At 37.6% G+C, this 26,178-nt stretch overlaps 1 protein-coding gene across 4 annotated transcripts in view; it reads left to right on the forward strand.

Annotated features, from left to right (window-relative positions):
• The window catches only part of GRAMD1C (GRAM domain containing 1C), a 97,612-nt gene that overhangs the window by 47,884 nt on the left and 23,550 nt on the right, over positions 1 to 26,178 (forward strand). For 2 of the 4 annotated variants that reach the window (XM_032852244.1, XM_032852245.1), the window contains exons 7-9: positions 13,736 to 13,854; positions 16,545 to 16,674; positions 19,984 to 20,146. In XM_032852244.1, the coding sequence (XP_032708135.1) occupies positions 13,736 to 13,854; positions 16,545 to 16,674; positions 19,984 to 20,146 (412 nt within the window). Of the gene's footprint in view, positions 1 to 6,481; positions 6,632 to 8,932; positions 9,174 to 13,735; positions 13,855 to 16,544; positions 16,675 to 19,983; positions 20,147 to 26,178 lie in introns of those variants that run through there. The other 2 variants (XM_032852247.1, XM_032852246.1) reach the window with 2 other exon arrangements.

Here is a 26,178-nt window from a genome sequence, read left to right on the forward strand (position 1 = left end):
TGTGTTCTGACACAGCCGGGAAGGAAAGAGAGAGCCAGAGCCAGAGCCAGAGCCAGAGCAAGCTAACTCTCTGATATCTTCCTATAAGGGCACTAATCCCATCATGAGAGTCCCACCCTCATTTACCTCATCTAAACCTAATTATCTCCCAGAGGCCCTACTCCAAATGTTGGGAGTTTGGGTTTCAACATGAATTTTGAGGGGAACAATTCAGTGCATAGCAACCTCATTAACCTTAATTTTCTCCTTAAGGTCCCTACCTCCAAAATAGTCACGTTGGGGGTTTAGGGAATTACATACCAATTTTAGGGGAATGCAATTCAGTCTGTACCGTTGGAGGACTTGCACTTTTTGTTTTGATGTTTACTACAAAGCTGCAATAATGAAGGCAGTAGGTTTACTGATGTAGGTCTAGACAATACACGTTAATGAAATAGAATTGAGAGTCGAGAAATACAATCTTACACTTATCGGCCCTAATTTGATTTTTGACAAGGGTGCCAAAACAGTTACACAGGGAAAGAAGTAATTTCACCAAATGGTACTGGAATAACTAAATGATCCATACAAAAGAATGAGTTTTGATTCCTACTTCAGGCCATATACAAATATTAAATCAAAATGGATCATAGACCCAAAGGTATGATCTTAAAGTATAAAACTTTCAGAAGAAACTGTAGCTATAAATCTTCATGGCTTTTGGATTAGACAGTTGTTTCTTAGATATGACACCAAAAGCTCAAGTGACAAAAGAAAAAAGTAGATAAATTGAATTTCATCAAAATTAAAAACTTTTATGCTTGAAGGTGTCCATCAAGAGAGTGAAAAGACAACACATTGGATTGGGAGAAAGTATTTGCAGGTTATATATCTGATCAGGCATTTATATCCAGAATATATCAAGAACTCTTACAACTCAACAAGAAAAAGACAAATAGCCCATTAAGAAAATGCACAAAGGATTCGAATATTCATTCCTCCAAATGAAGGAATGGCCAATAAGTGCGGTCAAAGATGTGCAATGTCTTCAGCTACTGGGGAAACATAAAACCACAACGAGATGCCACTTCACAACCCCTGGGATGGCTGAAATAGACATTAACAAATGTTGAGGATATGGAGTAATGAAATCTCTCATAAATTCTGGTGGGGTTGTGAAATTATGAAAACTTTGAAGAATAGTTTGTCAGTTTCTCAAAATGTTAAACATAGTTACTGCATGACCCAGCAATTCCACTCCTAGGTTTTTATATAAGAGAATTGAAAGTGTGTGCTCACACAGATACTTGCACTTGAAGGTTCTTAGCATTACTCATAAAGCCAAAAAGTGGAAACATCCTAAATGTTCATCAACTGGTGAATGGTGAGAAAAATGTATATTCACACAATGGAATATTATTCATCAATAAAAAGGAGTGAAGTACCAATACATGTTACAACATAGATGAACCTTGAAGCATTATCGTATGTGAAAAAAGCCCATCCCCAAAGAACGTATACTGTATGATTCTGCTTTTATGAAATGTCCAGAATAGGCAAATTCACAGAGGTAGAAAGTAAATTTGTTTCCAGGAGGAGGGAGGAATGAAAAGTTGACTGCTAATGGATTTGGGTAACTTTGGGCAGATGAAATGTTCTAAAAGTTGTGATAGTTGTACAGCTCAGGATATGCGAAAAAATTCTGAATTGTACACTTAAAGTGAGTTTTGTGATATCTGATTTATATTTCAATAAATCTGTTTTTAAAAAAAAAATGGCTTGGAGGGTGGAGTAGAGATTTCCAGCTGATAAAAGTTTCCTTTGCTGCTGGAGCTCAAACATCACAGGCCAGAACTCTATCTTCTCTCTTCCCAACTCTCCAGCTAAGTCCCTCACTGGAGTGGACAAATTGTGGCCTCCTTGGCTCTTAGGGTTGAATGTTTTTCCAACTTTGGGGCGGCTGCTGTGGTCAGGGACTTCCAAACAGTGCCCCACTGGGATGCTTTCACTTCCGGGAGTGCTGGGGGTAGGAAGTGGCCTGGAAGTCCCAAATGGAGGGTGAGGGTGGGAGTGGGGGAGTTTCCCAAGCCCAGCCCCTCCTCCCTTCTTAAGGGACTAGAAAGGAGGGCAGCAAAGCACCATGTCCAAGCTTGTCCCACTCTCCTGAGTCTTCCTTGGCATTTGGGCATCCTGGTTCCTTGGAGCCCCATGGCCATGGTCCTGGACAGGGTGATGCAGGCCTCAGAGTGAGGAGTCTGGTGGCCCGCAGCAGCCACTGGCAAGAGTATGAAGTGGCTGCATTAAGGCTTGCTGCCCTACAGCTCTGTGTTGCCCTTTCCAGGTTGTGCTGTAGGAAGCCTCTTTCCGGGCTTAGGCCCACCATGTTCGGATGCATTGCTACAGTTACAGTGGGTTGCTCTTAATGGCATGGGGTGAAAACTCCAGTGTTGCCCTAGGGACCTGGCTAGTGCTACTCTAGGTTTTCGAGTGCTCTGGAAATCCCCCAGGTGCATTTCCCTCATTCTAATAAGAAGCCAAAGACTGCTACTGCATTTGGTTATGCACCTGATCTGAGTGTCCCTCCCCAAATCCAATTTGTGCTTATCACAGATGAGAAAGTTGTGATACAGCCTTATGAAAACAAATAACTCCAGGGAAGTGATAAAGTTCAGGTTTACAGATGAGCCAAGGAAGAAAGTGAGATCTGAATTTTAATGAAAAAATTGAAAAAGTTCTTTGGTTTTTAAAAAAGATTTTATTTATTTATTTGAGAGAGAGAGAGAGAGTGAGCATGAGAGAGATCATGAACAGGGGGGAGGGGCAGAGGGAGAGAGAGAAACAGCCTTCCTTGCTGAGCAGGGAGCCCAATATGGGTCTGGATGTAGGACTGGATCCCAGGACCCTGGCACCATGATTTGAGCAAAGGCAGATGCTTAACCTACTGAGACACCCAGGTGCCCCAGCCTTCGTTTTTTAAAGTGATTAAAGCCACATTGGTTAGATTTCTTGATCTTTTGTAATACTATTAAAAAACCCCCACAAAATCCATAAAATACACAGCGTAACTACAGAGTTCTATAAAACAACACAAGTCTTTTGAATAATGTCATATTTATTAAAAATATTTTAAGAGACTTTAAGTTCAGAATATTATATTCATATTTACTTGTAATTAGGAATCTGAGACTAATAGTAAATATGTCTACTTAGCTTACTTTTTACATGAGAGGGCCTTAAAGCACATTAATCTAGAAAAAAGATGAAGATAAATGTAACAAAAGATTTTAAAATCGCATGTGTCTGTGTGTGTGTGTTTTGTATGTGTTTTATTGATTTCTCCAATAAAATAAATCCACATAAAGGGAAAAAAATGCAGACAAATATGGTTCCTTGAGAAAGAATGCTTTTAAAAGTACATTTTTTCCCCCCCAGGGTGCCTGGGTGGCTCAGTTGGTTAAGTGTCTGCCTTTGGCTCACGTCATGGCCCCCAGGTCCTGGGAACAAAACCTGAGTGGGGTTCCCTGCTCAGCAGGAGTCTGCTTCTCACTCTCCCTCTGCCCTTCCCCCTCATGTCCTTTCTCTCTCAAATGAATAAATAAAATATTAAAAAAAAAATAAAAGTACATTTTTTTCATTCATGGTTTCCTCTGATGTATTGCTTCAGAAAGAACAGTTTATTTCAGATATTTGACTTAGTTTAACATAAATCCTCAATGTTTCAACATGTGTTTAAACTGTCACTATGCTTATTTGTGCAGTAATATAATGCAAGTCAGTTTAGTTCACAGCCTTTGAGCTTAGCACCCTTTTTCTTGACAGCACATTGTGCAGCCAAAAGACAGTGGCAGCTCCATTCTTCCATACAAATAATCGATAGTTTCTGTCTTTTGTAAATAACTGTGCAACCATGGTTTAAGGTAAGACTCTAGGCCCCTCCCACCCTCAGCTATTTTGTTTAGTTTAAAGCTCTTATCCCTTCCATGCTCTATATCAGAGCCCAACAATCTTGCCACCTGTTTTTATATGGCCCACAAAGTGGGATATGGCTTTACATTTTTATTTTATTTTATTTATTATTTATTTTCTTTTTAGGGGAGTGAGGGGCAGAGGGAGAAGCAAAGAAAGAATCTTAAGCAGGCTCCATGCCCAGCACGAGGCTGAATGTGGGGCTTGATCTCATGACCCTGAGATCATGACCTGAGCCGAAATCAAGAGTTGCATACTTAATGGACTGATCATCCAGGGCCCCTAACTTTACGTTTTTAAGCAAATAAAAAAAGGAATAATATTTTATGACAGAAGAATATTTCATGACGATTCAAATTTCACTGTTTATTAATAAAATTTTACCGAAACCTAGCCATGCTCATTTGTTTATGTATTATTTGGCTGCTTTCACACTGCAGTGGCAGAGCTGAGTAGTTGCAGTGGAGACCAAATGGTCCACAAGGCCCAAACTATTTGCTATATAGCCTTTCACAGAAAGTTTTTGACCTCAGAACAATATTACAGCCAAATTTATCTTTCTAAAAAATGCATACCTACTAATATTAGCTTCCTGCTTAATACCCATTTCTCTTGGAATAAAAATATACAATTTTTTACAGGGATCCCATGATCTGACAATAGCCCACCACTCCGGCTTCATCTCAGTACATCTTCCTTGTTCTTAAGTGTTCTGCCTTTTTGTTTTGTTTTGTTTTTTTTCCTGCACGAGATCTTCAGACGTGGTGTTTGTGCCTGCCTCTTTCCCACCCCTCAGTCTGAAGTGATACTCATTAATAAAACTAAGTCTAAGTCAGGTCCATTCCTTCACCTTCCTATAACATATTGTGCTTTTCCTTTGTAACATTCATTACACTTATAATTCTTTGTTCTATTTCTGTTCTTCTCATTTGAGTATAAACATCTTGAAGATAAGGACCATGTCTGTCTTGCTCATCGTTTTATGTTCAGTGACAAATGCAGTGTTTACTGTAGAGCTGGTTTGGCGTACATCTTGATGTACTCACTGTCTTCTGGCACTCTGGCCATAGTGCCCTTTATTCTCAAAAGTGGACAGTAAGTTAAAGGGTTGTATTATAAATAGATGACGCTCAATAAATACTTTTTGACTCAATTTAGTAAAACCTCAATGATTTAGACTCCTGGTAATCATTATATTTAAGTAACAATACTTCACTTCTCTGCTCAAGGAAAAGGCAAATGATGGGAAGAAAACACAGGCTTTTAATTACAGAAAGAGCATTCAAGGTATGCCCTAAGTTCAATGTTCATTTGACTCTATTTCTTAAATCTCTATGTGCCGTGAGAACAAATGATTACCTTGAAACACTAAAGAATCCTCAATTGCCAAAAGAGTGCTATTTTCTGTGTATTTGAATTATTACAAAAACAAGTTGTAGGGACACCAGGGTGGCTCAGTTTGTTAAGCGTCTGCCTTCCGCTCAGGTCATTATCCTGCGGTCCTGGGATCAAGTCCTGAATCAGTCTCCTTGCTCAGGAGGGAGCCTGCGTCTCCCTCTTCCTGTCCCTCCCACAGCTTGTGCACGCTCTCTCTCTCTCTGATGAATAAATAAAATCCTTAGAAAAAATAAGAAAAAAAAAACAAGATGTGTATATATAAGGTTATTACTTTTAACAGGCTTAAAACTTTTGTTAAAAGCTCAAATCTTAATATTGATCCTTTCATGTTCCTAGTGATATAAGATTATTGGATTTAGGATTATTGATACAATACAGGCAGGATGAAAATGTTCTTTCAGTGAGATAATAATGGTCTCTCTTGCCAGTACATAGGGGCTTCTATGAAGCTAGCTCTTGATGCAAATTTAAGAGTACATTTGAGAGTGATTCTTCTTTTTTTTTTTCTTGAGAGAGAGAGAGAGAGTGAGTGCTAGTGGGCAGAGGGGCAGAGGGAGAGGGAGAGAGAGAACACCATACAGGCTACATGTTCAGAATGGAGTGTGAAGTGGGACTCAATCTCACGACTCTGAGATCAAGACCTGAGTCAAAATCAAGAGTTGGACCTTGAATAAGCCACCCAGGTGCCCTGAGATAGTGATGAAAGAGTGATTATTTAAATCCAGGGCCTCTAAGAGCAGAAATCTGTACATGTTTAAAATTCTAAATGAGACAATGGCTTTCAGACTTACTCCCTAAGGGCAGAAGGAAGTACATGCGTCAGAATTAGGGATGAGATGATAAGAGGGGCTCTTCAGGTGTGTACAGACCCCTCCCTCTCCAAATTATGGTATCTGTCATTCTAGCTTCTATTTTGGGAATTGCTAATAGGAGAATGACAAAAGGGTGTCCTGTTCCTCAGGGGTGTTGGGGGGAAAATGGGTTTAAAACAGTTGATTGATTGTGTTAGTATATATAAAGAAGGAATATGTCAGTTTAGGCCAAGAACTTAGGACAGAAAAATAGAGTCACAGAGGCAGACTGTGATCACTAGACAATGTACAGAGATGAATCATCTGGCCACACCAACATCACAATTGGTCCTTGAAAACTGTCCACCTTTGCTCTGATTCCATGCTTATCATGCAAGTTTCTGATTACTAATACCTGGCTGCCAAGGTGTTGAGGCACCTAGTGTGGCAGAAGGAAAGACTTTGGATGATTAGAAAGGCCTGCTCCCCTATTGGTCGTGAGCGTATTTGCTACTGAGTGAGTATATGCCATCTGAGAGTGTGGCTCCTTAACGTCAGCCACTCTGAGCGCAGCTTCAGGGTGCCAACAGTGCTGAGGCCGTTCTCCAAAAGGTGGTCAGTTGATGAAGTTAATGTCAAATTTTGAGACCTTTTGGAAGAGTGTCATCCATCCTTCTGTAGACTCCTCAGCCTTATCAAATCCCCTTACTTTTTCTTGGGCTTCTCCCCACTGATCACTTCTTTTGGAATTACTTGGAAATCTAGAAGTTTTCTAGTAGTGCTGTAAATCTAGTAAGTGCAACATTCAAACCTACCTGGAAAAAATAAATGTAAAATTGCTAACTATTTTAGTTACATTTTCTATAAAATAGCCTGGTAAGGGGGAAGTATTTGTATTCTTATGTTGTTCCCTCTTGTTTACCTTTTTGATTAGTAGAACTCCTCCACCTCTTTTCCCTTGGTCAGTGAAGTGTATGTGTCCTACCTGGTCCCCCAAGCCAGAAACCTGGAGGTATCCTTGTTTCTTACCTCTTCTTTTCCAGCCATGTCGTGTTTTTCATGAAGCCCCTCATTATTTCTAGCTTGAACCATTACAGTAGTCTTCTAATGATCTCTTTTTAACACTGTAATCTGTCCCTTAGCTTGTTACTACAGTGATAATAGTTTTAAAAGAGTGTCTCTCAAAAACACAGTTTTGAACTTTTTACTTTTCTATGTGAAATTAGTAGGTGGCTTATTATATTTGAACAGTGTAAACCCCATATTCTTTAGCATCGCTTGCAAGGCTCCTCATGCCCTGGCTGCTTCCCCCTTCCCCACTGACTCCTTCCTTCCCCCTTCCCCTTCTTTCCCTACCACCAGTGCTAGTCATATTGAACTTGTTTTCCAGGCTGTTTCACTCCCTGGCACCCTTGTACTCGCCATATATGTGCTCCTTGTACTTGCTCTGTCAGCAACATTCCACACTGCTATATGCTTCCTCCATTATGAGCACCTTCTTCCCTTGATTTCCATGACATCATTCCTTCTGGACTTTGCTCTTACCTCCCTGGTATTTCTCTCATTCTTTCTTGCTGGTGGCTCCTCTTCTACTCAGCCTTTATGCACGAGGCTTTCTTGCTGCTTGGTGGGGGAAGGGTCAGGTCCTGTTTTCCCCCTTAAGCCTCCTAAATTTACTGTATATTCATGGTTTACTCTAGGGATTTTTATATTTAGCAAAGGTATACAAAATCATTTCCAGTACAGCTAATCCATATTTTTCTCATAGTAATTTGGTTACCATAGTAGAGTAAGGATATCTATCCACAGTTTCAGCCTTTGAGAACTACCATATCAAGTCAAAAGCACTAATTTTTAGACAGTGGACTCTAGCCTCCAGGTGTGCTCTCTACAGTTTGGAGTAGTATTCTCCAGTGTCCCTCTGGTCCTTCATTCTGCTATTGCATAGAATTATTAGGTTTTAGCAACCCCCCCCCCCCAAAAGGATATCCTTGCAGTTCATTGAGTAACATTTGATGTTGTCTATATATCTTACTAAATTAAATGGAATAACTAGGTAGAAATTGAGGCAAAGTGTGATTTTTCATTTAGAAGAAAATTTTAATTCGGAGAAATAAATTGAAATTGGTAGATGAGACTCTCAGTAGTGTTCATTACAGTCCAGGTCCCTGCCAGGAAATTATTCTGAAGAAAGTAAAAAATATTTTTAAAGGAAAGAACTATTGAGTAATGAAGATGTAAACTTTTCAGTGATGAATGATGTGCTGAGCGCTTATTGTAATTGCTCAACCTGAATAGCTTGCTCTTCCTGCTATTTCCTGGCATTCCATTTATAATACTCAAGAAGTAATCTTTGAAAGTTGTAAAGGGTTAATGCACAAGTCTGCTGGAACTGCTACATCAATACTGAAGAAGCAGCATATGAAGAAGTAATAATGACATTGCCAGAGTTGAATAGAACGAGTTAGCAGGGAGAAAAAATTTAACCCCTAATATATTTAATCTCTAAATGAGATTGGAATGATATTGTGATAGGCATCTTACATAATTGAGCACAAGCAGATATTTTCATTGGCATTTTATTGTTTCTAATCTTGCGTGGAACCGAAGAAATTGAGATCTGTCCCTTTAATAAAACCCTGTTTACCTAGCCTCTTCTAGTGGGAGTGGCTTAGGAACCTGTAGAGTGAGGTGTAACTACCACTTCTGCATTCTGACCTGCAACCTCGGAAAGAGTGCTGATACTACATAACAGGAAGTGACAAATAACGTGCTTTAAACTCAATAGAACATGTCTTTCATAAGGAGAAACCTCTCATAACAAAAACGAGAAGATTGAAGCAGTGATTTCACGTAGTTGTCGTTAAGTATTTGGAACTCTGCTGCAGATAAAGACTGCAGAATACTTAGAATACAAAGCTTTCTGGGCCAGAAATTGATCTTCTGACTTGAGTCTTATCTGATTGCTACTTGGTTCATCTTTATTTTGTTAAAGTACTCTCTGCCGGCTGAACCCAGGAGACCCTCCATTGTTTGCAGGTAGGTGGTCTGCCTTTGTTTAAAATTTAGGTTGTTTTTTGAAACAACCTAATTCAGATAATTATTATTATTCAGAGAATTATGAATATCAGTCTGGGTATATGTTTTAATGTTTAAATATTCAGCATGACTACATATAACCACATTTTTTGTGACTTCTGACCAACTTTGTAGAAACAGTTATTTTTTTATTTTTAATTTTTTTAAGATTTGTTTAAAAGATTTTATTTATTTATTTGTCAGAGAGAGAGCACAAGTAGGCAGAGTGGCAGGCAGAGGTAGAGAGAGAAGCAGGCTCCCTGCTGGACAAGGAGCCCAATGTGGGACTCAATCCCAGGACCCTGGGATCATAACCTGAGCCGAAGGCAGCAGCTTAACCGACTGGGCCACCCAGGCGTCCCTAGAAAAAGTTATTTTTAACAAATTAGCAGATCTGTAAGATGGTGAATTTAAGATGGTAAAAAAAAAGATGATTAACTAAATGAATTCTATTTTGTTTTCCATTAATTTATATATATGTACATACTTTATACCTTTATATAAAATAGTATATACTTTTATATTTGTATATAAAAATACACTTTATATATGAACTAATAGATTTAAAAAAGTGTATTACCCTATTTACTGTTAACTTCCTGATAGTATTTGATAATATATTTTAAAATTGCATTTTTGTTGTTACTATTTTACGTCTACATTTCGTGTCTTTCACTTTTGGAAAGCTGTCTGAATATTTATCATTAGTTTATCTACTTCCTTTAGTTTGTTTGGAATACTTTGATTTTTATTGTTCCAGAGAAGTTTTTGTAAAAGGTTAATCTTCCATAAGTATATTGAAATTTTCTTGTTTCTCTTTATAAAGTTAACCATCCATTTATGACACTAAAAGTATTTCAAAGGTAGTGTCTCTGAAAGATGAGTTATTAGTATGAGCTAATTGCTATTCACAAATGGCTTTTCTGGTGTGGAAGTCAGAAAAGAAATGTGTGGGGGTATCTTTAGGATGAAGGACAGTGGTTCCTTAACTTTCTCTGCTACTAGTTATCCTTTTTATTTTTTCTTTCATGGACACTAATCTTCAAAAGACTTTGCCCACCAAACAAGTGGTGTACACTAAATAATAAAATGTTAGAACATTATTGTTTGTTAGACACACATTATTTACAATGAGAGTTTCTTATCAGCCTTAGATAACTCCTCAAGGCTAATGTAATTCAGACCCAGAGAGCCCTGACAATTACTTAGCTTGAATAACTTTATTGTGGGTAACTGTTTGGGTATTTTTGATTTTTTAAAGTACTGATAATATCTGAATTTTCTTCAACTGCTCTTGTGGAAATCCAGTAGTCTGGGTATGGCAAATTGAAAACTGGTGGTCTAAAGTGTAGAAATTTTGTTCTTATCTCTTTGAGGTTCCATGAAATATACTGAAGGTCATCTAGTGTAATGTAACAAAGATTCCATAGCCACCAGACAGGGAGAAGAAACGAGGAGAAAGAAAATAAAGAAGTGGCAATTGTCAAGGGAAGTATCAGGGAGGAATTTAAGGCATATGTATGTTTAGGCCTCATTAAATCTCCCTGTCTTTATTTTCTGACTTCAAATCTGACTTAATTTTTTTGACTTAAGTTTTTTACTCCAGTAGGTGAATGAACTGTTAACTGACTTCTGAACAAGTATTACCTGGGGCATCTGGATGCCTTAGTCAGTTAGGTGGCCAACTCTTGATTTGGGCTCAGGTCATGATCTCAGGGTCCTGGGATCAAGCCTTGCCTTGAGGGTCCATGATTCCTCAAGCAGAATTCTCTGCTTGAGGATTCTCTCTTTCCCTTTTCCTATGCCTCTCCCCCCACCCACATGAGTGTGTGTGTGCTTGCTTTCTCTAAAATAAAAATAAATAAACCTAAAAAAAAAAAAAAAAAGCAAGAATTACCTATGTTCTTTATGTATGTATTCTGTATTTGTATTTCCTCATTTTTCCATTTTCCCCATTCATGTCCTTCCTTCAGCTCTGCTGAAGACCCTTCTCCAGTGTGTAGCCTTATCTAATACAAACATTACATGTAAATGCACAGTAATATTTCTTGCATTTAGACTTTTATAATATGTTGATTCTACTAGTACTTTAGTACTTAATAAATTATAGCCCATTATATTTAACTTAAAAAGTCTCTCATGTTTCTTCAACTATATTTAGTTGTTTGAGAGCAAGGAGCTTAACTTATACATTATTTTTTTTATTATTATGTTCAATTAGCCTATACAGTACGTCATTAGTTTTAGATGTAGTGTTCAATGATTCATTAGTTGTGTATAACACCCAGTGCTCATCACCACACGTGTCCTCCTTAATACCCATCACCTGTTTACCCCATCCCCCCACCCCCTCCCTTCTGTAACCCTCAGTTTGGTTCCCAGAGTCCAGAGTCTCTCATGGTTTGTCTTCCTCTCTGATTTCTTCCCATTCACTTTTCCTTCCTTTCCTCTGTGTTCCTCCATGCTATTCCTTATGTTCCACATATGAGTGAAACCATATGATAATTGTCTTTTTCTGCTTATTTCACTTAGCATAATCCCCTCCAGTTTCATCCATGTTGATGCAAATGGTAGGAATCCATCCTTTCTGATGGCTGAGTAATATTCCATTGTATATATGAACCACACCTTCTTTATCCATTCATCTGTTGAAGGACATCTCAGCTCCTTCCAGAGTTTGGCTATTGTGGACATTGCTGTTATGAACATTGGGGTGCATGTGCCCCTCCTTTTCACTACATCTGTATCTTTGGGGTAAATACCTAGTAGTGCAATTGCTGGCTCATAGGATAGCTCTATTTTTAATGTCTTGAAGAACCTCCTTACTGTTCTCCAGAGTGGCTGTACCAGCTTGCATTCCCACCAACAGTGCAAGAGTGTTCCTTTTTCTCCACATCCTCACCAACATTTGTTTTTTCCCATCTTACTAATTTTTGCCATTCTAACTGGTATAAATAAATCTTTTTAAAAGATTTATTTATTTGAGAGAAAGTCAAGGTTAAGAGAATGAGTGAGGGGAGGGGCAGAGGGAGAAGCAGACTCCTTGTGGAGCAGGGAGCCCAATGTAGGACTCACTCCCAGGACCCTGGGATCACAACCGGAGCCAAAGGCAGATGCTTAATCAACTGAGCCACCCAGGCACCCTCATTATGGTTTTGATTTGTATTTCCCTGATGGCTAGAGATGTTGAACATTTTTTCATGTGTCTGTTAGCCATTTGTATGTCTTCTTTGGAGAAGTGTCTGTTCATGTCTTCTGCCCATTTCTTGACTGGATTATTTGTGTTTTGGGTGTTGAGTTTGAGAAGTTCTTTATAGATCTTGGATACCAGCCCTTTATCTGTAATGTCACTTGCAAAGTATCATCTCCTATTCTGTGGGTTTCCTCTTAGTTCTGTTGACTGTTTACTTTGCTGTGGAGCAGCTTTTTATCTTGATGAAGTCTGAAAAGTCCATTTTTGCTTTCTTGTACATTACATTTTGCCCTCCTTAGCCATCTAGTGCAGTGATACATGTTTGGTAGGGTCTAAATAAATATTTGTTGGATGAATGAGAGAGAGGAAGAATCTTGCCAACAGTTGCCTCAGGTGTTATGTTGCCTCCCTTTACCTTGCTTAATCATGTAATTATATTAGACCTAAAATATTTCTAAAAATCAGACCATTGGTTATCATACTATTACTGTTTTTGTTTTGCTATGTAATGTACGAGTTTTTGGTATTAGATGATTTTAACTCCGATATGATACCTACAAAGAACAAGTTCAATTTTGTTAAAAGTAAATCAGAGAAAATACTCTGAATTCTAGCCTGTTGCCTTTTATATTTGAGGAAAATATAAAGTTTACTGATATATCAGTTTTTTTTTTTTTTAAGATTTTATTTATTTATTTGACAGAGCACAAGCAGGGGGAGCAGCAGGCAGAGAGAGGGAGAGGGGAAGGAGAAGCAGGCTACCTGCTGAGCAAAGAGCCCAATGTAGGGTTGGATCCCAGGACCTTGGGATTATGACCTGAGCCAAAGGCAGATGCTCAGCTGAGCTACCCAGGCACCCCTGATATATAAGGTTTTTAAAATGGTTGAAATATACAGATACATTATGGATTAAGAAGATGATTCTGAATTGATGATTAGAACTCTGAGTGTTGATCCAGTGGTCACAGCAGAGGGGTTGGATTATAGAATTTAAATTTCACATTGGTGATTGCCTGATATTGTGAACAAACTATTCTACGAAAAGGCCATTTTAAACATCTTACTTCCCACTTACAGTAGTTATTATGTTACACACTTTAAAATCAGCATTTTATCAACTCCCACTATCAACCCTGTCAGATAAGTTTTGTTGACACATTTTTTTTACAGATACAGAAAACTGACATCTAGAAAGGTCAAATAACTACCAAAGTTACACATTTAGAATCTGTACAACAGATCATTTTGACTTCAGAATTCATGTTCTGAATGACTGTGTTATCCTAGACTATCTTTTCCAATACTCAGTGTAATTTTCCTGTCCTTTTAGAGCTTGACCAGACAGGAATTCTGGCAGCTGCTCCAGCACAACTATGGCAGTGAGCTAGGCTTAAATGCTGAAGAGATGGAAAGCTTGTCTCTGTCGATCGAGGATAATGCACAGCCCAGGTAGAGCAAAATGTTTTGAAATTTCACGATTTATTAATCATGAATTCAAGCAGAATTATTTTAGACTTTCCTAATTTAGAATTTGTATTAATTCATCATTGGGTAGAATTTGCCTCTTTGTTCTCTGTAGTGGAATGCAGTGAAAGGTGAGGACAGTGAGTAGTAGTGCTAAATTGGTAAGCAAATTTAGGACATATAAGGAACTGTCAATTTTGTAACTGTGTCATCTAGGATTTACTTAAAGTGTGGTTTTAGTAAAGCTTTTTCTTAAGGATCTGGAGAAGTACCTACTGACATCTCTGATCTTATAGATAACAATACAATAAATTAGCTGGTAGATACTTTGAGGAATACAAAGATAATATGATGTTTCCTCGAGAAAACCCTAGTGGTGTTTGACATGTAGTTGGTACTCAACAAATATTGAGTGCGTTAATGAAAGGGACTGATGGTACTGTGGGGAATGCAAATAATTATAATACGAGGTTGAAAATAATAAAGGCCAAGGGCAGCAATAGATAATGTGATAAAGAAATTCAGAGATGAGAGAGATCATTTTTGACTGGTAGGTATCCACTGGGAAGAGTGGACATTTTTATTAGCCTGTGCAAATAAAAGTACATTTTGTCCAATGGTGATTGAGGTCATAGCAGTAAAAACAACTAGGGATAATACATTAAAATTCTATAGTAGACATTATAAGTGAAAGAAGCAAGTGAAAGGAGCAAGTCACCAAAGACCACATATCATATGATTCCATTTATATGAGTTGGAATCCAGAATGAGTAGAGCCATAGGGACAGAAAGATTAGTAGTTGCCAGAGGCTGGGAGGAAGGGGGAATGGGGAGTGATTGCTAATGGGTACAGGATTTATTTTGGGGGATGAACATGTTCTAAAACAAGATAGTGGTGATCATGATTGTGCAATTCTGTAACCACTGTATTGTACACTTTAAATAGGTGTATTTTATGGTACATGAATTATATCTTAATAAAACTCTTACTTAAACATTCTATCGCAAATAAATCTTAATATAGAAAGCTTTCAGAAGTTCACCATGTACACAATTTTTCCTTTATTTAGGTAGCTTTCTAGTTATGCTGATCCTCTTTATACCATTTCAGCTCAGCATCAATATTTTAGTCTTTTTTTAATGTGGTTGCACATGCATATTTTATTAGTTTTCTGTAAAGTTAAAAATTTCCATTGTACTACTCTTCTTGTAAAGTTTACTAGTCTCTCTTAGGTCTTGGAAACAATTGACATAATGCAGAGATCCTTGGATTATGATGGAGAAGATCTGGGTTCTAGTCTGGACTTGGCCACCAAGTAGCTGCACAACCTCAAACCAATCTCCTCGTCTTTCTGATCCTCACTTTATTCACCTCTGAAATTAGGCAGTTCAACTCGATGAGCTCTAGGGTCCCTGCCAACTCGAGGAGTTTCCAGTCTTTAAAGAAGAAGAGACTGAATATTTTTTAGCAGATTCTTCATATTCTCTAAGGTCCAGCTTTTTGAAGTCACCAGAGAGGTTGCTGTTGTCTTCTGGTGATTGAGTGCTTTCTTAGAGAATTTGTAGCCAGATCCTCATCCCCCTTCTCCTTTTCCCTTTCTTCCCACTTCCTGAAAGAAGTGTATCTGTCTCAAACCTTTATTTCCTCAGCTATTCCATCTTCATCTTCATTTTCATTTTCTCCATCATTATCCCTCCTTTTTCCTTTCTGTATTTCTCTGTAGTTCACTCCCATCCTTAAAATCCTCACATGCAGATACTCATTTGCTGGGCTGGTCTCCAAGGGGCCATTTTTCTTGTTGGGTCCCCTCAGCCCTGCCATTTTGCCTGGCCAAGAGTGACTTGGTGGCAGATCTAAGTGTTATTTGGGTGGGGTAGAATAGGGGTGTTCCTCAGGATGACATGGCTGAAGATGTTAGGCTGCTACTTTATTTTAGAAGAGCTTTAAGTCTCTATGTAAGCAAAGATTACATTGGAATAATTGCTTATTGAGTTTGAGACCTAGACATTAGATCAGTTGTACTCCTTTTATGTTTCATAGATTTTCCTTTCTTTATGCTCTTCCCTAAGAGAGGAAAAGTAGGTCTCAGCACATTTGTTAGAGTCATGTTCCCAGGGCCATATGAAAGCTGTTCCTTAAACTTTATTCTTAGGAATGAGAAGAGCAAGAAGAAGGTGGGCATGGACTGATTGATGGGGTCTGTGCTCAGATATCAGGAGCTCCCCCTTCTGGGAGGGACTCACCACCTCAGCTGGAACTGAATCAGAAGGAAGGAGATCTGAAACTGCCTTCTGGAGTTGACTGGCATCCAACTCAGACCCCTGCCCTGCACCTTTCAAAGCTTTGTGGTGGTTCATAACTGAAATTTAAACAAGCTATAATATTCATTGTATTAACTGTTGTTACAGCCGCTTGTACTTGGTTAATTTTTTAATGGTTTCTGAAATTTATAAAATCCCATGTGAGCATATTTTGTTTTCAGAAATAAAGTCAATCTGCATGTGATTTAAGAAGATGGGCTTGTTATAAGTAGAGCTTATTTGTAACATTACAAATACCCATTTGTTGTCAAAATGCTTTATAATAGCAAAGGACCTCATCAGTGGGGAGACTGAATCACTTATTTGTGTGGAATTGACCTTGATTATATTCTATAATGATGTGTTTCTTACAGAAGTCCAGGAAGAAGTAGCTTGGATGACTGTGGGGAGAGAGATGAAAAATTTTCCAAGTCCATCAGTTTTACCCGAGAATCAGTTAATCGGGTTTCAGAAGCAGAGTCAATTGATGGAAATCCACCAAAAGTTAGTGCATGATATCCCTTTTAAAATATATCTGATGCTGCCATGTGTTAATCATAATGCAAGATCAAATAAAAATATACTGTACAAAGTGTTTAAAAATTTAAGATGTCAGGCTGCTCCTTTGTCTTAGGAGAAAGGTTTTAAGTCTATAAGTAGCAGAGGTTATAAGGGAATAATGTGTGGTTTTGTTCAGAGCTGGATATGGTGCAGAACTACTAGACAGTTTCCTGAGCATTAGTCTCTAAGGGGGATAGATGTCATTAAAAATATAATAAGGTAGAGTAATTTGTAGTTAGCAGATTTTTCAGATTAAGTGCTAGGAAAAATCTCTTTTGAAAGGGAAGATGAGAACCCTGTGCCACATGCTTGAATAACAGGAGGTGCTTCTTAAGTTGACTATGAAAGCAGGCACATCAGGTTAATTCATGTTACTTAATTTCTTCTTTTATTTTTTCAACTATCATTATAAGCCCATTGCTTTTTTTTTTTTAAATTTCAATGAGTTTCTATCATTTTAGTCATTATTTATTTTTTTAAATGCTCATTTTGTCTCCTCTGCCAATGGGAGCCCCTTCAGGTTTGCTGCTTTTTTTTCTTTTTTAAAGATTTTATTTATTTGACACAGAGAGAGAGATCACAAGTAGGCAGAGAGGCAGGCAGGGAAGGGGGGGGGGGGGAGCAGGCTCCCTGCTGAGCCAGAGACCCCAATGTGGGGCTTGATCCCAGAACCCTGAGATCATGACCTGAGCCGAAGGCAGAAGCTTAACCCACTGAGCCACACAGGTGCCCCTGCTTTGCTTTTTTTGAAATGATCAGTAATCTTTGATGGCTTCCTTTCTTTCTATCACAATAATGTGACCTAGTTACACTGTACACTTACTGTCCCAGACTCAGTATCAGCCATTTTCCTAATGGGCCACAGTTCTTCATGAAGGATGGTATTTGGAGACCACATTCTGAGTGCTGAGAGTGCTCCTATGGTAGGGTCTTCGTTCTGCTGATTGGGGATGCAAGTCTGGGCTGCACCTGAATTTCTTGGTTTAAAGCAGAGTGTTGCTTGCAAATCCTGCCTCTGCCACTTACTACCTGAATGCCTTTAAAGAAGTCAACTTAATTACTTCACATTTCTATGCTTTTGTTTTCTCAGTTATAAGATGAAGACAGTAATACCCCATAGGGTTTTTTAATAAGGATTAAATGAATTTAATATATGTGAAAGTGCTTTGAACGATCCCTAATACACATTAAGTATTCAATAACCATAAGCTATTATTTCAAGGTGAACTGCATGTAGCCAGCGAGGGCCTTTTTCTATCTTCTCACTTGGAGCCAGCCAGCATCTGTGAATAAGTGTCAGGAAAACATTGAAACAGAATATGTAAAGTCCATCAAGTTATCAGCTTGTTTCAGGCAACTGTCATGCATCTATCCCAGTCTGAATTTGTATTGTGGATTTCTTGCAAAACTATTCATCTAGAGACCCTTAGGAACTTACTACTGATATATGGGAGGTGATTCTGGGTGCTAATCTCTTTATATGTTCTCATTGAGAAAACCAAACCACTCAATTTTAGGGAGGTAACAGGACAGGACATTTCTTGCAATCTCCTGATCCTTTTACAAAAGCCTGACTTTGAGGACTGGATTCTCAAAACTACTAATCTTGAGTCTTTCTTACTACCTACTGCCTTGATATTGTCTTCTGTACCTGCTCTTAGAATAGTTAATCCTTTGGTTCTTGCTTCTAGTTTTGTCCCAAAAGGCTGTCATATTTCCTTTAAGGAAAGAGAGTGGAATATAGAGGAAGGCATTAATGTTTTAAGATTGACCATACATTCATTGATGTTTCGTATAGATGTTTTCAGGTTATAGAAACAAGTAATATGGAAGTTCACTCCTTTTTTTTTTCTTTTTTTTAAAAGATTTTATTTATTTATTTGACAGAGAGAGACACAGGAAGAGGAACACAAGCAGGGGGAGTGGGAAAGAGGGAAGCAGGCTTCCTGCTGAGTAGGGGATCTGATGCAGGGCTTGATCCCAGGACCTGAGCCCAAGGCAGATGCTTTAAGGACTTAGACACCCAGGCACCCCCAACTCCTTTTTTTTCATTCAAGAACAGTGTAATGAGATTCTCAGAGGTCAAAAAATATCATATGTCACTTACTTTGTGTCATTTTTGCTTCCTAGAAAGTTGGAAATAACAAAAAGTGAAAAATAATATTTTTAAAACATTTTAAGATGAATTATAACTTTTTAAAGTTATAAAATTAATATTCTTTGAAAAATCCAGGAAATACAGAAAAGACTACAAAGAAATAAAAATTGTGCATCTGCCAACCACTCAAAAATAGTGACTGTTACTTTTCCTGAAAGTATCTGTCCATATTCTTTATAATAGGAGCCATATCTTAATTACAAACAACAGGAGAAATATGTATGGAAGGTTACACTATTTAGCATCTGCTGAAGAGGTTCTGGGTCAGCTAGTAAGCATGTTGCTTTGTAGTGTGGAACTCCCAAATAAATCAAGTCTCAATTTTGGCAGTGATCTCTGCTTAAAGAATCAGTCTTTTGACTAGGGTCAGTCCTCTGACTAGGTTAAACCCAATTATAATAGAATCCTACTTGAATAATAACATAGAAATAGCATTCAGACTTTAATGCCTAACATTAAATTTATTATGGAAATGATGTGTCTTGATTAAATCACCCCAGAAAGTACAGATAGTATCATATATTGAATATCTTTTAATGCCCAATTCCTTAATCCCTTAACAGCAAAGCCAACTGTGTTCTTTCAAGTTTGCTATGAAATTAACGTTTCCTATTAATCCAATCTCCTCTACTGTACTCTTATGTGACTCTTATCTTTCTATTTTCTTTCCCTTTTCCCTGTAGTTACTGGTCTTGAGAATGGGGGAGTTCTCTTCCTTGAGATGATGGGGCAGGTATTGTCTGGGGACACTAATTGGATTTGATTCCGCTCCCTTGCCTACCCCAAAGAAACTGCTCTTCCATTATTTTTGTCCTCTGCTTCCCTTTCCCTTCTGCTTAAGTGATTCACATGATGTTAACTGTGAGTTCTTCTTATATGATGTTCTTCATAAGTTTATTGTTCATTAATATGTAAGTATATTATAAGATAATATATTACTATTTATCAATATTTTATGGACTATATTGGAAATGTGATGTAAAAATAACATATTTTCCAAAGAGCTGCATTTCAAAGCATTTTTGTTTTTAAAGATTCCTCCTTAAAATCTAAGCCAATAATCTGTTTTTTAAATTGGATTATTTGCCTTTTAGGGGCTAGAGAAAGAGGAACCCCCAAATGAGAAACAGATGAAAAAGAGTCCTTTACTAACTTCAGAAAAGAGATTAAGCAGAGTGCCGTCAAAATCACTGGACTTGAATAAAAATGAATATCTTTCTCTGGATAAAAGCAGCACCTCAGATTCTCTTGATGAAGGTAGAGAATTTCTTATAAATTTTAATAAAATTTGTTGTGTCTTTTAATGTTTATGTTTGTATTGGGTGAGTACAGAATGAGGATTTAGTTGTATTAGACACATTGTCACTGTATAAAGAACCAAAAGAAAGGTGGAAGTTAATAGAAAATAGGAGAAAGAAGTTGCCAGGTCTCACCCATCTCCACTTTTCAGAAGCTTGGAATTTGGAGATCTCCATCACATGTAACTTTTAGAATTCCAGGCCTTGAGTCAATGAAGATGACGCAGTAGCAACGGAAAAGCAAATCTAAGTAAAAACCTGCATAGTGTTCCAGACACCATAATTGTACTTTTCTTTCACTACTGACAAAAAAGAAAAAAGGAAGGGAAAAAAGAGAGAGAGATACAAAAGTAGAGAATTGTTTAAAAGAAACTTCATAAGAAATCATGGTCTCTTTGCCTTCTCTAAGTTAATAGCTGGGGCTTATCATACTTATTAAGTGGGCATTTTAAGGAACCTTTTTGTTTGTTTGTTTGTTTGTTTTTAAACTGTTAGATTGTTGACATCTGAAGTCTGTGAAGTGGGGAGACATGGGGAAAGATACAGAAGAGTGACTACTTTCCAATTTCAGGAAAGAGAACAATGCCAGTGGATTTTGCTCTGTCCGTTTTCTGTCCAGCAATGCTCAGGATATTAACAATGGGGACATTGTAGTGGTTTGGATCTGTGGGATATGATTGCATTTGCTACTCCAGGTACTGCTCAGATGAGACTTGGTGTGGGAAACCCTGAAGCTTTTATTATAGTGAAAACCAAATCCATGAAGACCAAAACTAAATCCAAGTCAAATCTAAAATCAAATCCAAATCTAAAAGCAAACCAAGACCAAATCTATGAAAACCAAATCTGAATCAATTTTGGTTTGGGAACACTGTATCAAGGATCTTTAGTGAGAACTAAATCTATTGCTTTTAAATACATAAATAAAAATTCAGTAGTTCCTAAAAATCACAGAATGCATTAAGAAGACAGTTGTTGAGTTCTTTTGAAAAGATAATTGAGAGGTTTTTTTAAAAAAAAGATTCAGCTCCATGAATGAGAAGACTCTCTTAGTGTCCTTACCATTCATGCTTTGGTATGCAGCCGTGTGAATTAGTAATCTGCTTGGCTGAACCTCTGACTTTAGGAAGATCTACTCTGGCACCCAGTGGCCAGATAGGTAAGTGACGCCAAAACAGGGATTTATTTTCCTCCTCTCTTACCTGCTCTTTCGTAAGAATGGTCCTTAAAAAGAAGTATCCTTATTGATCCTATTAGATTAACATTAACGATAAGCTTCGTAAAGGATAATACTAAATCTCATATAAGATGCATTCATATCTAGAAATTAAGATTAACAGTACCGTAGTTGCTGCATTGCATGTGAGCCCTGTTCCCATTTCCTCCTTTACTGGCATCCCTTTAAAGACTGGTTTTACAGCAGTAAGACCTTACATGTAACATTGGGCCTTCTTTTGTGGAGGTTTTCTTTAAGGTGCATGGGATGGCTTCTTTCTTATTAGATTATCATTACATAATAAATCAAGTACTTGTATTGTTTTAACTAAGCAGATTCCAAAATCTCAGGCTTATCAGACATATTTAAATGCATATTATAATGAATCTTTTTTTAATTTTCTGGAAGTTGTGAGGTTATAAAGACACTTGAAATCAGTGATCTGAGGAAAATAAGAAAGGTTCAAAGAAGTAAACCATCGCAGGAAATTTGTCTGTGGATTTAGAGGGAGTTAGGTAGATGGCAGATTATTTTAAACCCAACATCATTTTATTTAAAATGATAGTATTTTGATCTACCATTGTGAGCATTCTGCCTGAGAAAATGAGAGGATTTCCTTTTTTCCTCTTTTCTGCCACCTAGAGATTGTAATCTTTGGGAGGGGGGCACTGGACCATTTTGAAGTAGAGACTCCCTCTAGGCTCATGTATCCCTGAGTGGAATCTGCAGAGCAGAGCATCATGGAATATCTCACGGAGGGACCGGAAACAACTAGTTCATTCCCTTTGATGTAGAGTTTAATTGAAGCCCATATCTGGAAACTTAGCCTAGAATCTGCTTTGACTGTCTTCTTTTTTAAATGTTCTCACTCTATGGTAGACAGCTTAGAACCCACCAAGATTGAAGGGTGCCTTTTTGGGGATATTTCTATCCTTCTGGACATGTGTTCTGGGCTGCCAGCTCCTGAACAAAATGCTAAGCATTGTGTTTTAATCTGTTAAACCATAGATGAACTTAAAAATTTGACATATAATACTTCACAGAATAAGAGGTAGAACCATCTTTATCTGGAATGTTGTTGCTGATAATCTTTCTTCAGCTTATTAACTACATTTCCAGTTTTGGGTAAGGGTTCAGAGCCTATGAGAAGGTGCTAGGGGTTTCCTGGTAGGTGAAGATGAGTTGACACAATGTATCCATATCTACAAGTACAAGGAATTTATGGCCATGTTTTCGGTCATGATAATATTTCTGTTGCTGTTAGGATTTACTTCTTCACCTGCCCTGCTCTCTCATGTCATGGATAGTCTGTGAAACCTCTGCCCCAGGAGGTAGAGCCTTAGGTGGAAGCTGACAAGCTGGCTGATGGCTTAAGACCCTTGGGCTGTGTCATGACAGAGTTAAGTTTAATTGTATATAGTAGGATTAGAACGTGCGACAGGATTCTCTAACCAAAGTCACATATGTTGAGAATGGAAGCTAAGTCAGGCAAAGCTTAGCCTAGGGGAGGGGCACATTAGAATAGCAAAATTAGAATCCATGACCTATAGCTGACAGAATAGGATGAACTGGAAAGTCAAGCAAAGAAAAGCAGGAATCAAATATCACGTGATGCTTATTGGTTACTAAAGGTGAGGACAAGTAGACCTCTGGAGAAAGCTGAGAAAAAGCCACGAAAATAGTCTAGCACATCAGGGAAGCCACCGTGAGACTAAACCAGGTAACCCTGACATAGTTATCTGAGTCAGGTTTTTGAGCAACACTCTCAAATTGAACTTGGGTTTTCAGATGCAAAGAAAGGCCTCAATTTGAGTCTAGAAGACAGCCGGTCACCAGTTTTTAGAAGATAGAAGATATAACAAATTGTATGTTCTTAGTTACTCAAACTCCAAATCATCTGCTGTTCTTGCATATCTATCTTGTACATTTTTCATGAACCCTTTAAACATTATCAACATATGTTTTATTCCTTTATGCCCGTATCCTTCTCATATTTATTTGTCTGTCTCACTCTTCCCATCATTTCCACTGGCCACTTTCAAACTGATAGGTTTGAATATTTTCAATTCAAGAAATAGTTCTTCTTTATTGGAAATAGTAACCTACTACCAGGTTGAGTGGTGTTCCTTTCCCTATTTGATACACTACTTCCTAGCTTCATAGTTACAGCAATATTATTGGTGATGTTACTTGGACAGGAGGCTTTAAAGTACTGTGTATGTCATAAATAAATAATCCCAGGTGGAAATAGTTTATTTCATGTCCTTACTTCTTTGAAATAATTTACATACAAAGGTATTAATTTCTAGCAGTAGTACCACGAATTCTATTTTGTCAGTCATAATACAGAACAATTTATCTAATAATGGAGTTTAAGTGAAATATGAAAATATGTTAAAATGGCTATATGAGTGTAATTTTCTTTCCTTCATGAATGGAACAAGAAACTTACTTTTGAAAAATTGCAGTTTGAGAACTCCTTAGAGAAATGAAGGCTTCTAGGGCTGAGGTGGGGAATATACAAAATGAGGCTGGAGTTTTCTCTGGGGCCAGAAATAAAGAAATGTTAAAAAAAAAAAAAAAAAAAAAAGGAGTCAGGAGTCAACCTGAAATGAAAGAGCTCCTAATGGCCAAAGCAAAAAAAAAAAAAAAAAAAAAAAATTGAGCAAAAAAATAAATAATGATAGCACTGGATTATAACCTAAAGTATAAAATAACTACTCATGAGCCCATACTGATATAAATGATCAAATAAATATGTAAATGGGGGAGAAAGCCAAGTCTTCCTTACAGAGTTTTAAATAATATACATAGATACTCCCCCTTCTAGGAGGTGGTGCTTAGTTCTCCCTCTCTTGAGGGTGGGTTGAACTTAGTGACTCATTTGTAGCAAACAGAACATGGAAAAGTGAACATGGTGACTTTACAGTGGAAGAACCTCCCACACGGCATCTTAACCAAGTGATCATGGGTACCGTTATCGTAAATCACACTGATAGCCCGGATTCCCTGAATTTGCTAAGAAGGGCACCTCACCTCTGTGAGCATTCTTCCCCAAATCCACAACCCCAGTCTAATCATGAAAAAACAGACAAACCCAAACTGAAGGACAGTCTACAAAATACCTGACCAGGGTTCCTCAAGTGTGTAAGGCCATTAAAAAACAAGGAAAGCATGAGGGACTGTTACAATTGGAAGAGACAAGAGAGATAAAACAATTAAATGCAAAGTGACATTTTGGATTGGATCCTTGTACAGAAAAAGGACATTACTGGGAAAGGGTGGGAATAATACCTGGTGTCATTAATTGTAAATCAAAAATTATTCAAGATAAAAAGCTAAAAAATATGGTTGTAAAATGATAGTCCTATAAATAAAAATTGATCCGAAGGTATTTTTTTTTTTTAGCATCCTCAGTATTTATTAAAAATAGTAATTTAATACTTACATGCCTTGTACCTGATATACTAAAATTGTTGTTTAAAATTGACACGGTCCCTACTCACATGGAACTTGGACTCTTCTGCAGGAGAGAGGCAATAAACAAGTCAATAAGCCAATAAAGATGTAATTCAAATTGGGATAAGATCTGAGGGAAACGAGCAGGATCAATAGAAGCACCTGTACTAGTTCGCTTTCTTTGTGAATATATGAATTATTTTTACAATGAACATATATTCTATTTCAGAAAAAGCTATTTCTCAAGCCTAATTGGGTAATTATCTTGCAAAAACTTAGCGCGTTACCTCATTTCAGTGATTTATTTCTATATCAAAAGAGCCATTATTTGAAATTGCCGTGACTAGCTTTTGCCTACACATAGTATTGTTGCAGGGAAAAGGTAAATCCATATCTGCCTGATATCCCTAAGTTCTTTGCACCTGTAACAAAATAGACACAAATTATTTAATGAGGGAGAAAAAAAAACAATACTTGGGATGAAGGAAGAAGAATTGTTCTGATTCTTAGATTACTGCCTTTACTTGACCAGACTGCTTCCCAAGGGCTTAATATTGACTGATGCTCTACACAGCTAATTTTTAGAGCATATCTTGTAACATGAGGAGCTCTTTTCACAATTTTTATTCTGTATTGATGGGGCATGATCTTTGAGATAAATAATCCCAGTCCTGAAATCATTAAAATTTCATATTGGATTGCTTTACTTTATTTCCTTTTTACCGGGCTCTTATTCCTAGCTTTTTTCTTCTCTCTCTCTCTTTTTTTACCCTTTCCTTTCCTTTTTCCTTTCCTTCCCTTCCCTTTCCTTTTCTTTTTCCCTTCCTTTCTAAATTAAACTCCTGGCAGTATAAAATAGAGGATAAGTTTGTGTGCCCTGGAGCTGCAGTGAATTCAAGTTCTATTTCAGTTAGTTACTAGTTATGGAGCTCTGGCAATCCGTTTCTCAGTTTTCCTCATCTATATGGTGAGATGGTAATGATACCACCCATCTCCCAGGATTGCTGTGGGGTTAAGATGAATGGATACTGTAAGGTGCTTAGTACAGTGCCTGACTTACAGTAAGTACCCTATAAGCAGGACTATTTTATATAATGTTTCCAGGGAACATGAGGAGAAACAGATATTGTTTCTTTATTGCCAATAGTTTTCAACATCATTATCATTATCAGGCTCCCAGAAAAATGTAGTATTCCATTATTTAGCTTTGAAGAATACTTTTCAGAAGGACTTCTTAGTTCTTTTAATGTGTGGTATTGAGAATAGGTTGTGAATATGATGATACTTATCTTGGGGCAGTCAGCTTTAAATCAGGC

Source organism: Lontra canadensis, unplaced genomic scaffold, assembly GCF_010015895.1.
Source record: "Lontra canadensis isolate GAN:19392208 unplaced genomic scaffold, GSC_riverotter_1.0 scaffold6, whole genome shotgun sequence".
In the NCBI taxonomy this organism is placed as follows: domain Eukaryota; kingdom Metazoa; phylum Chordata; class Mammalia; order Carnivora; family Mustelidae; genus Lontra; species Lontra canadensis.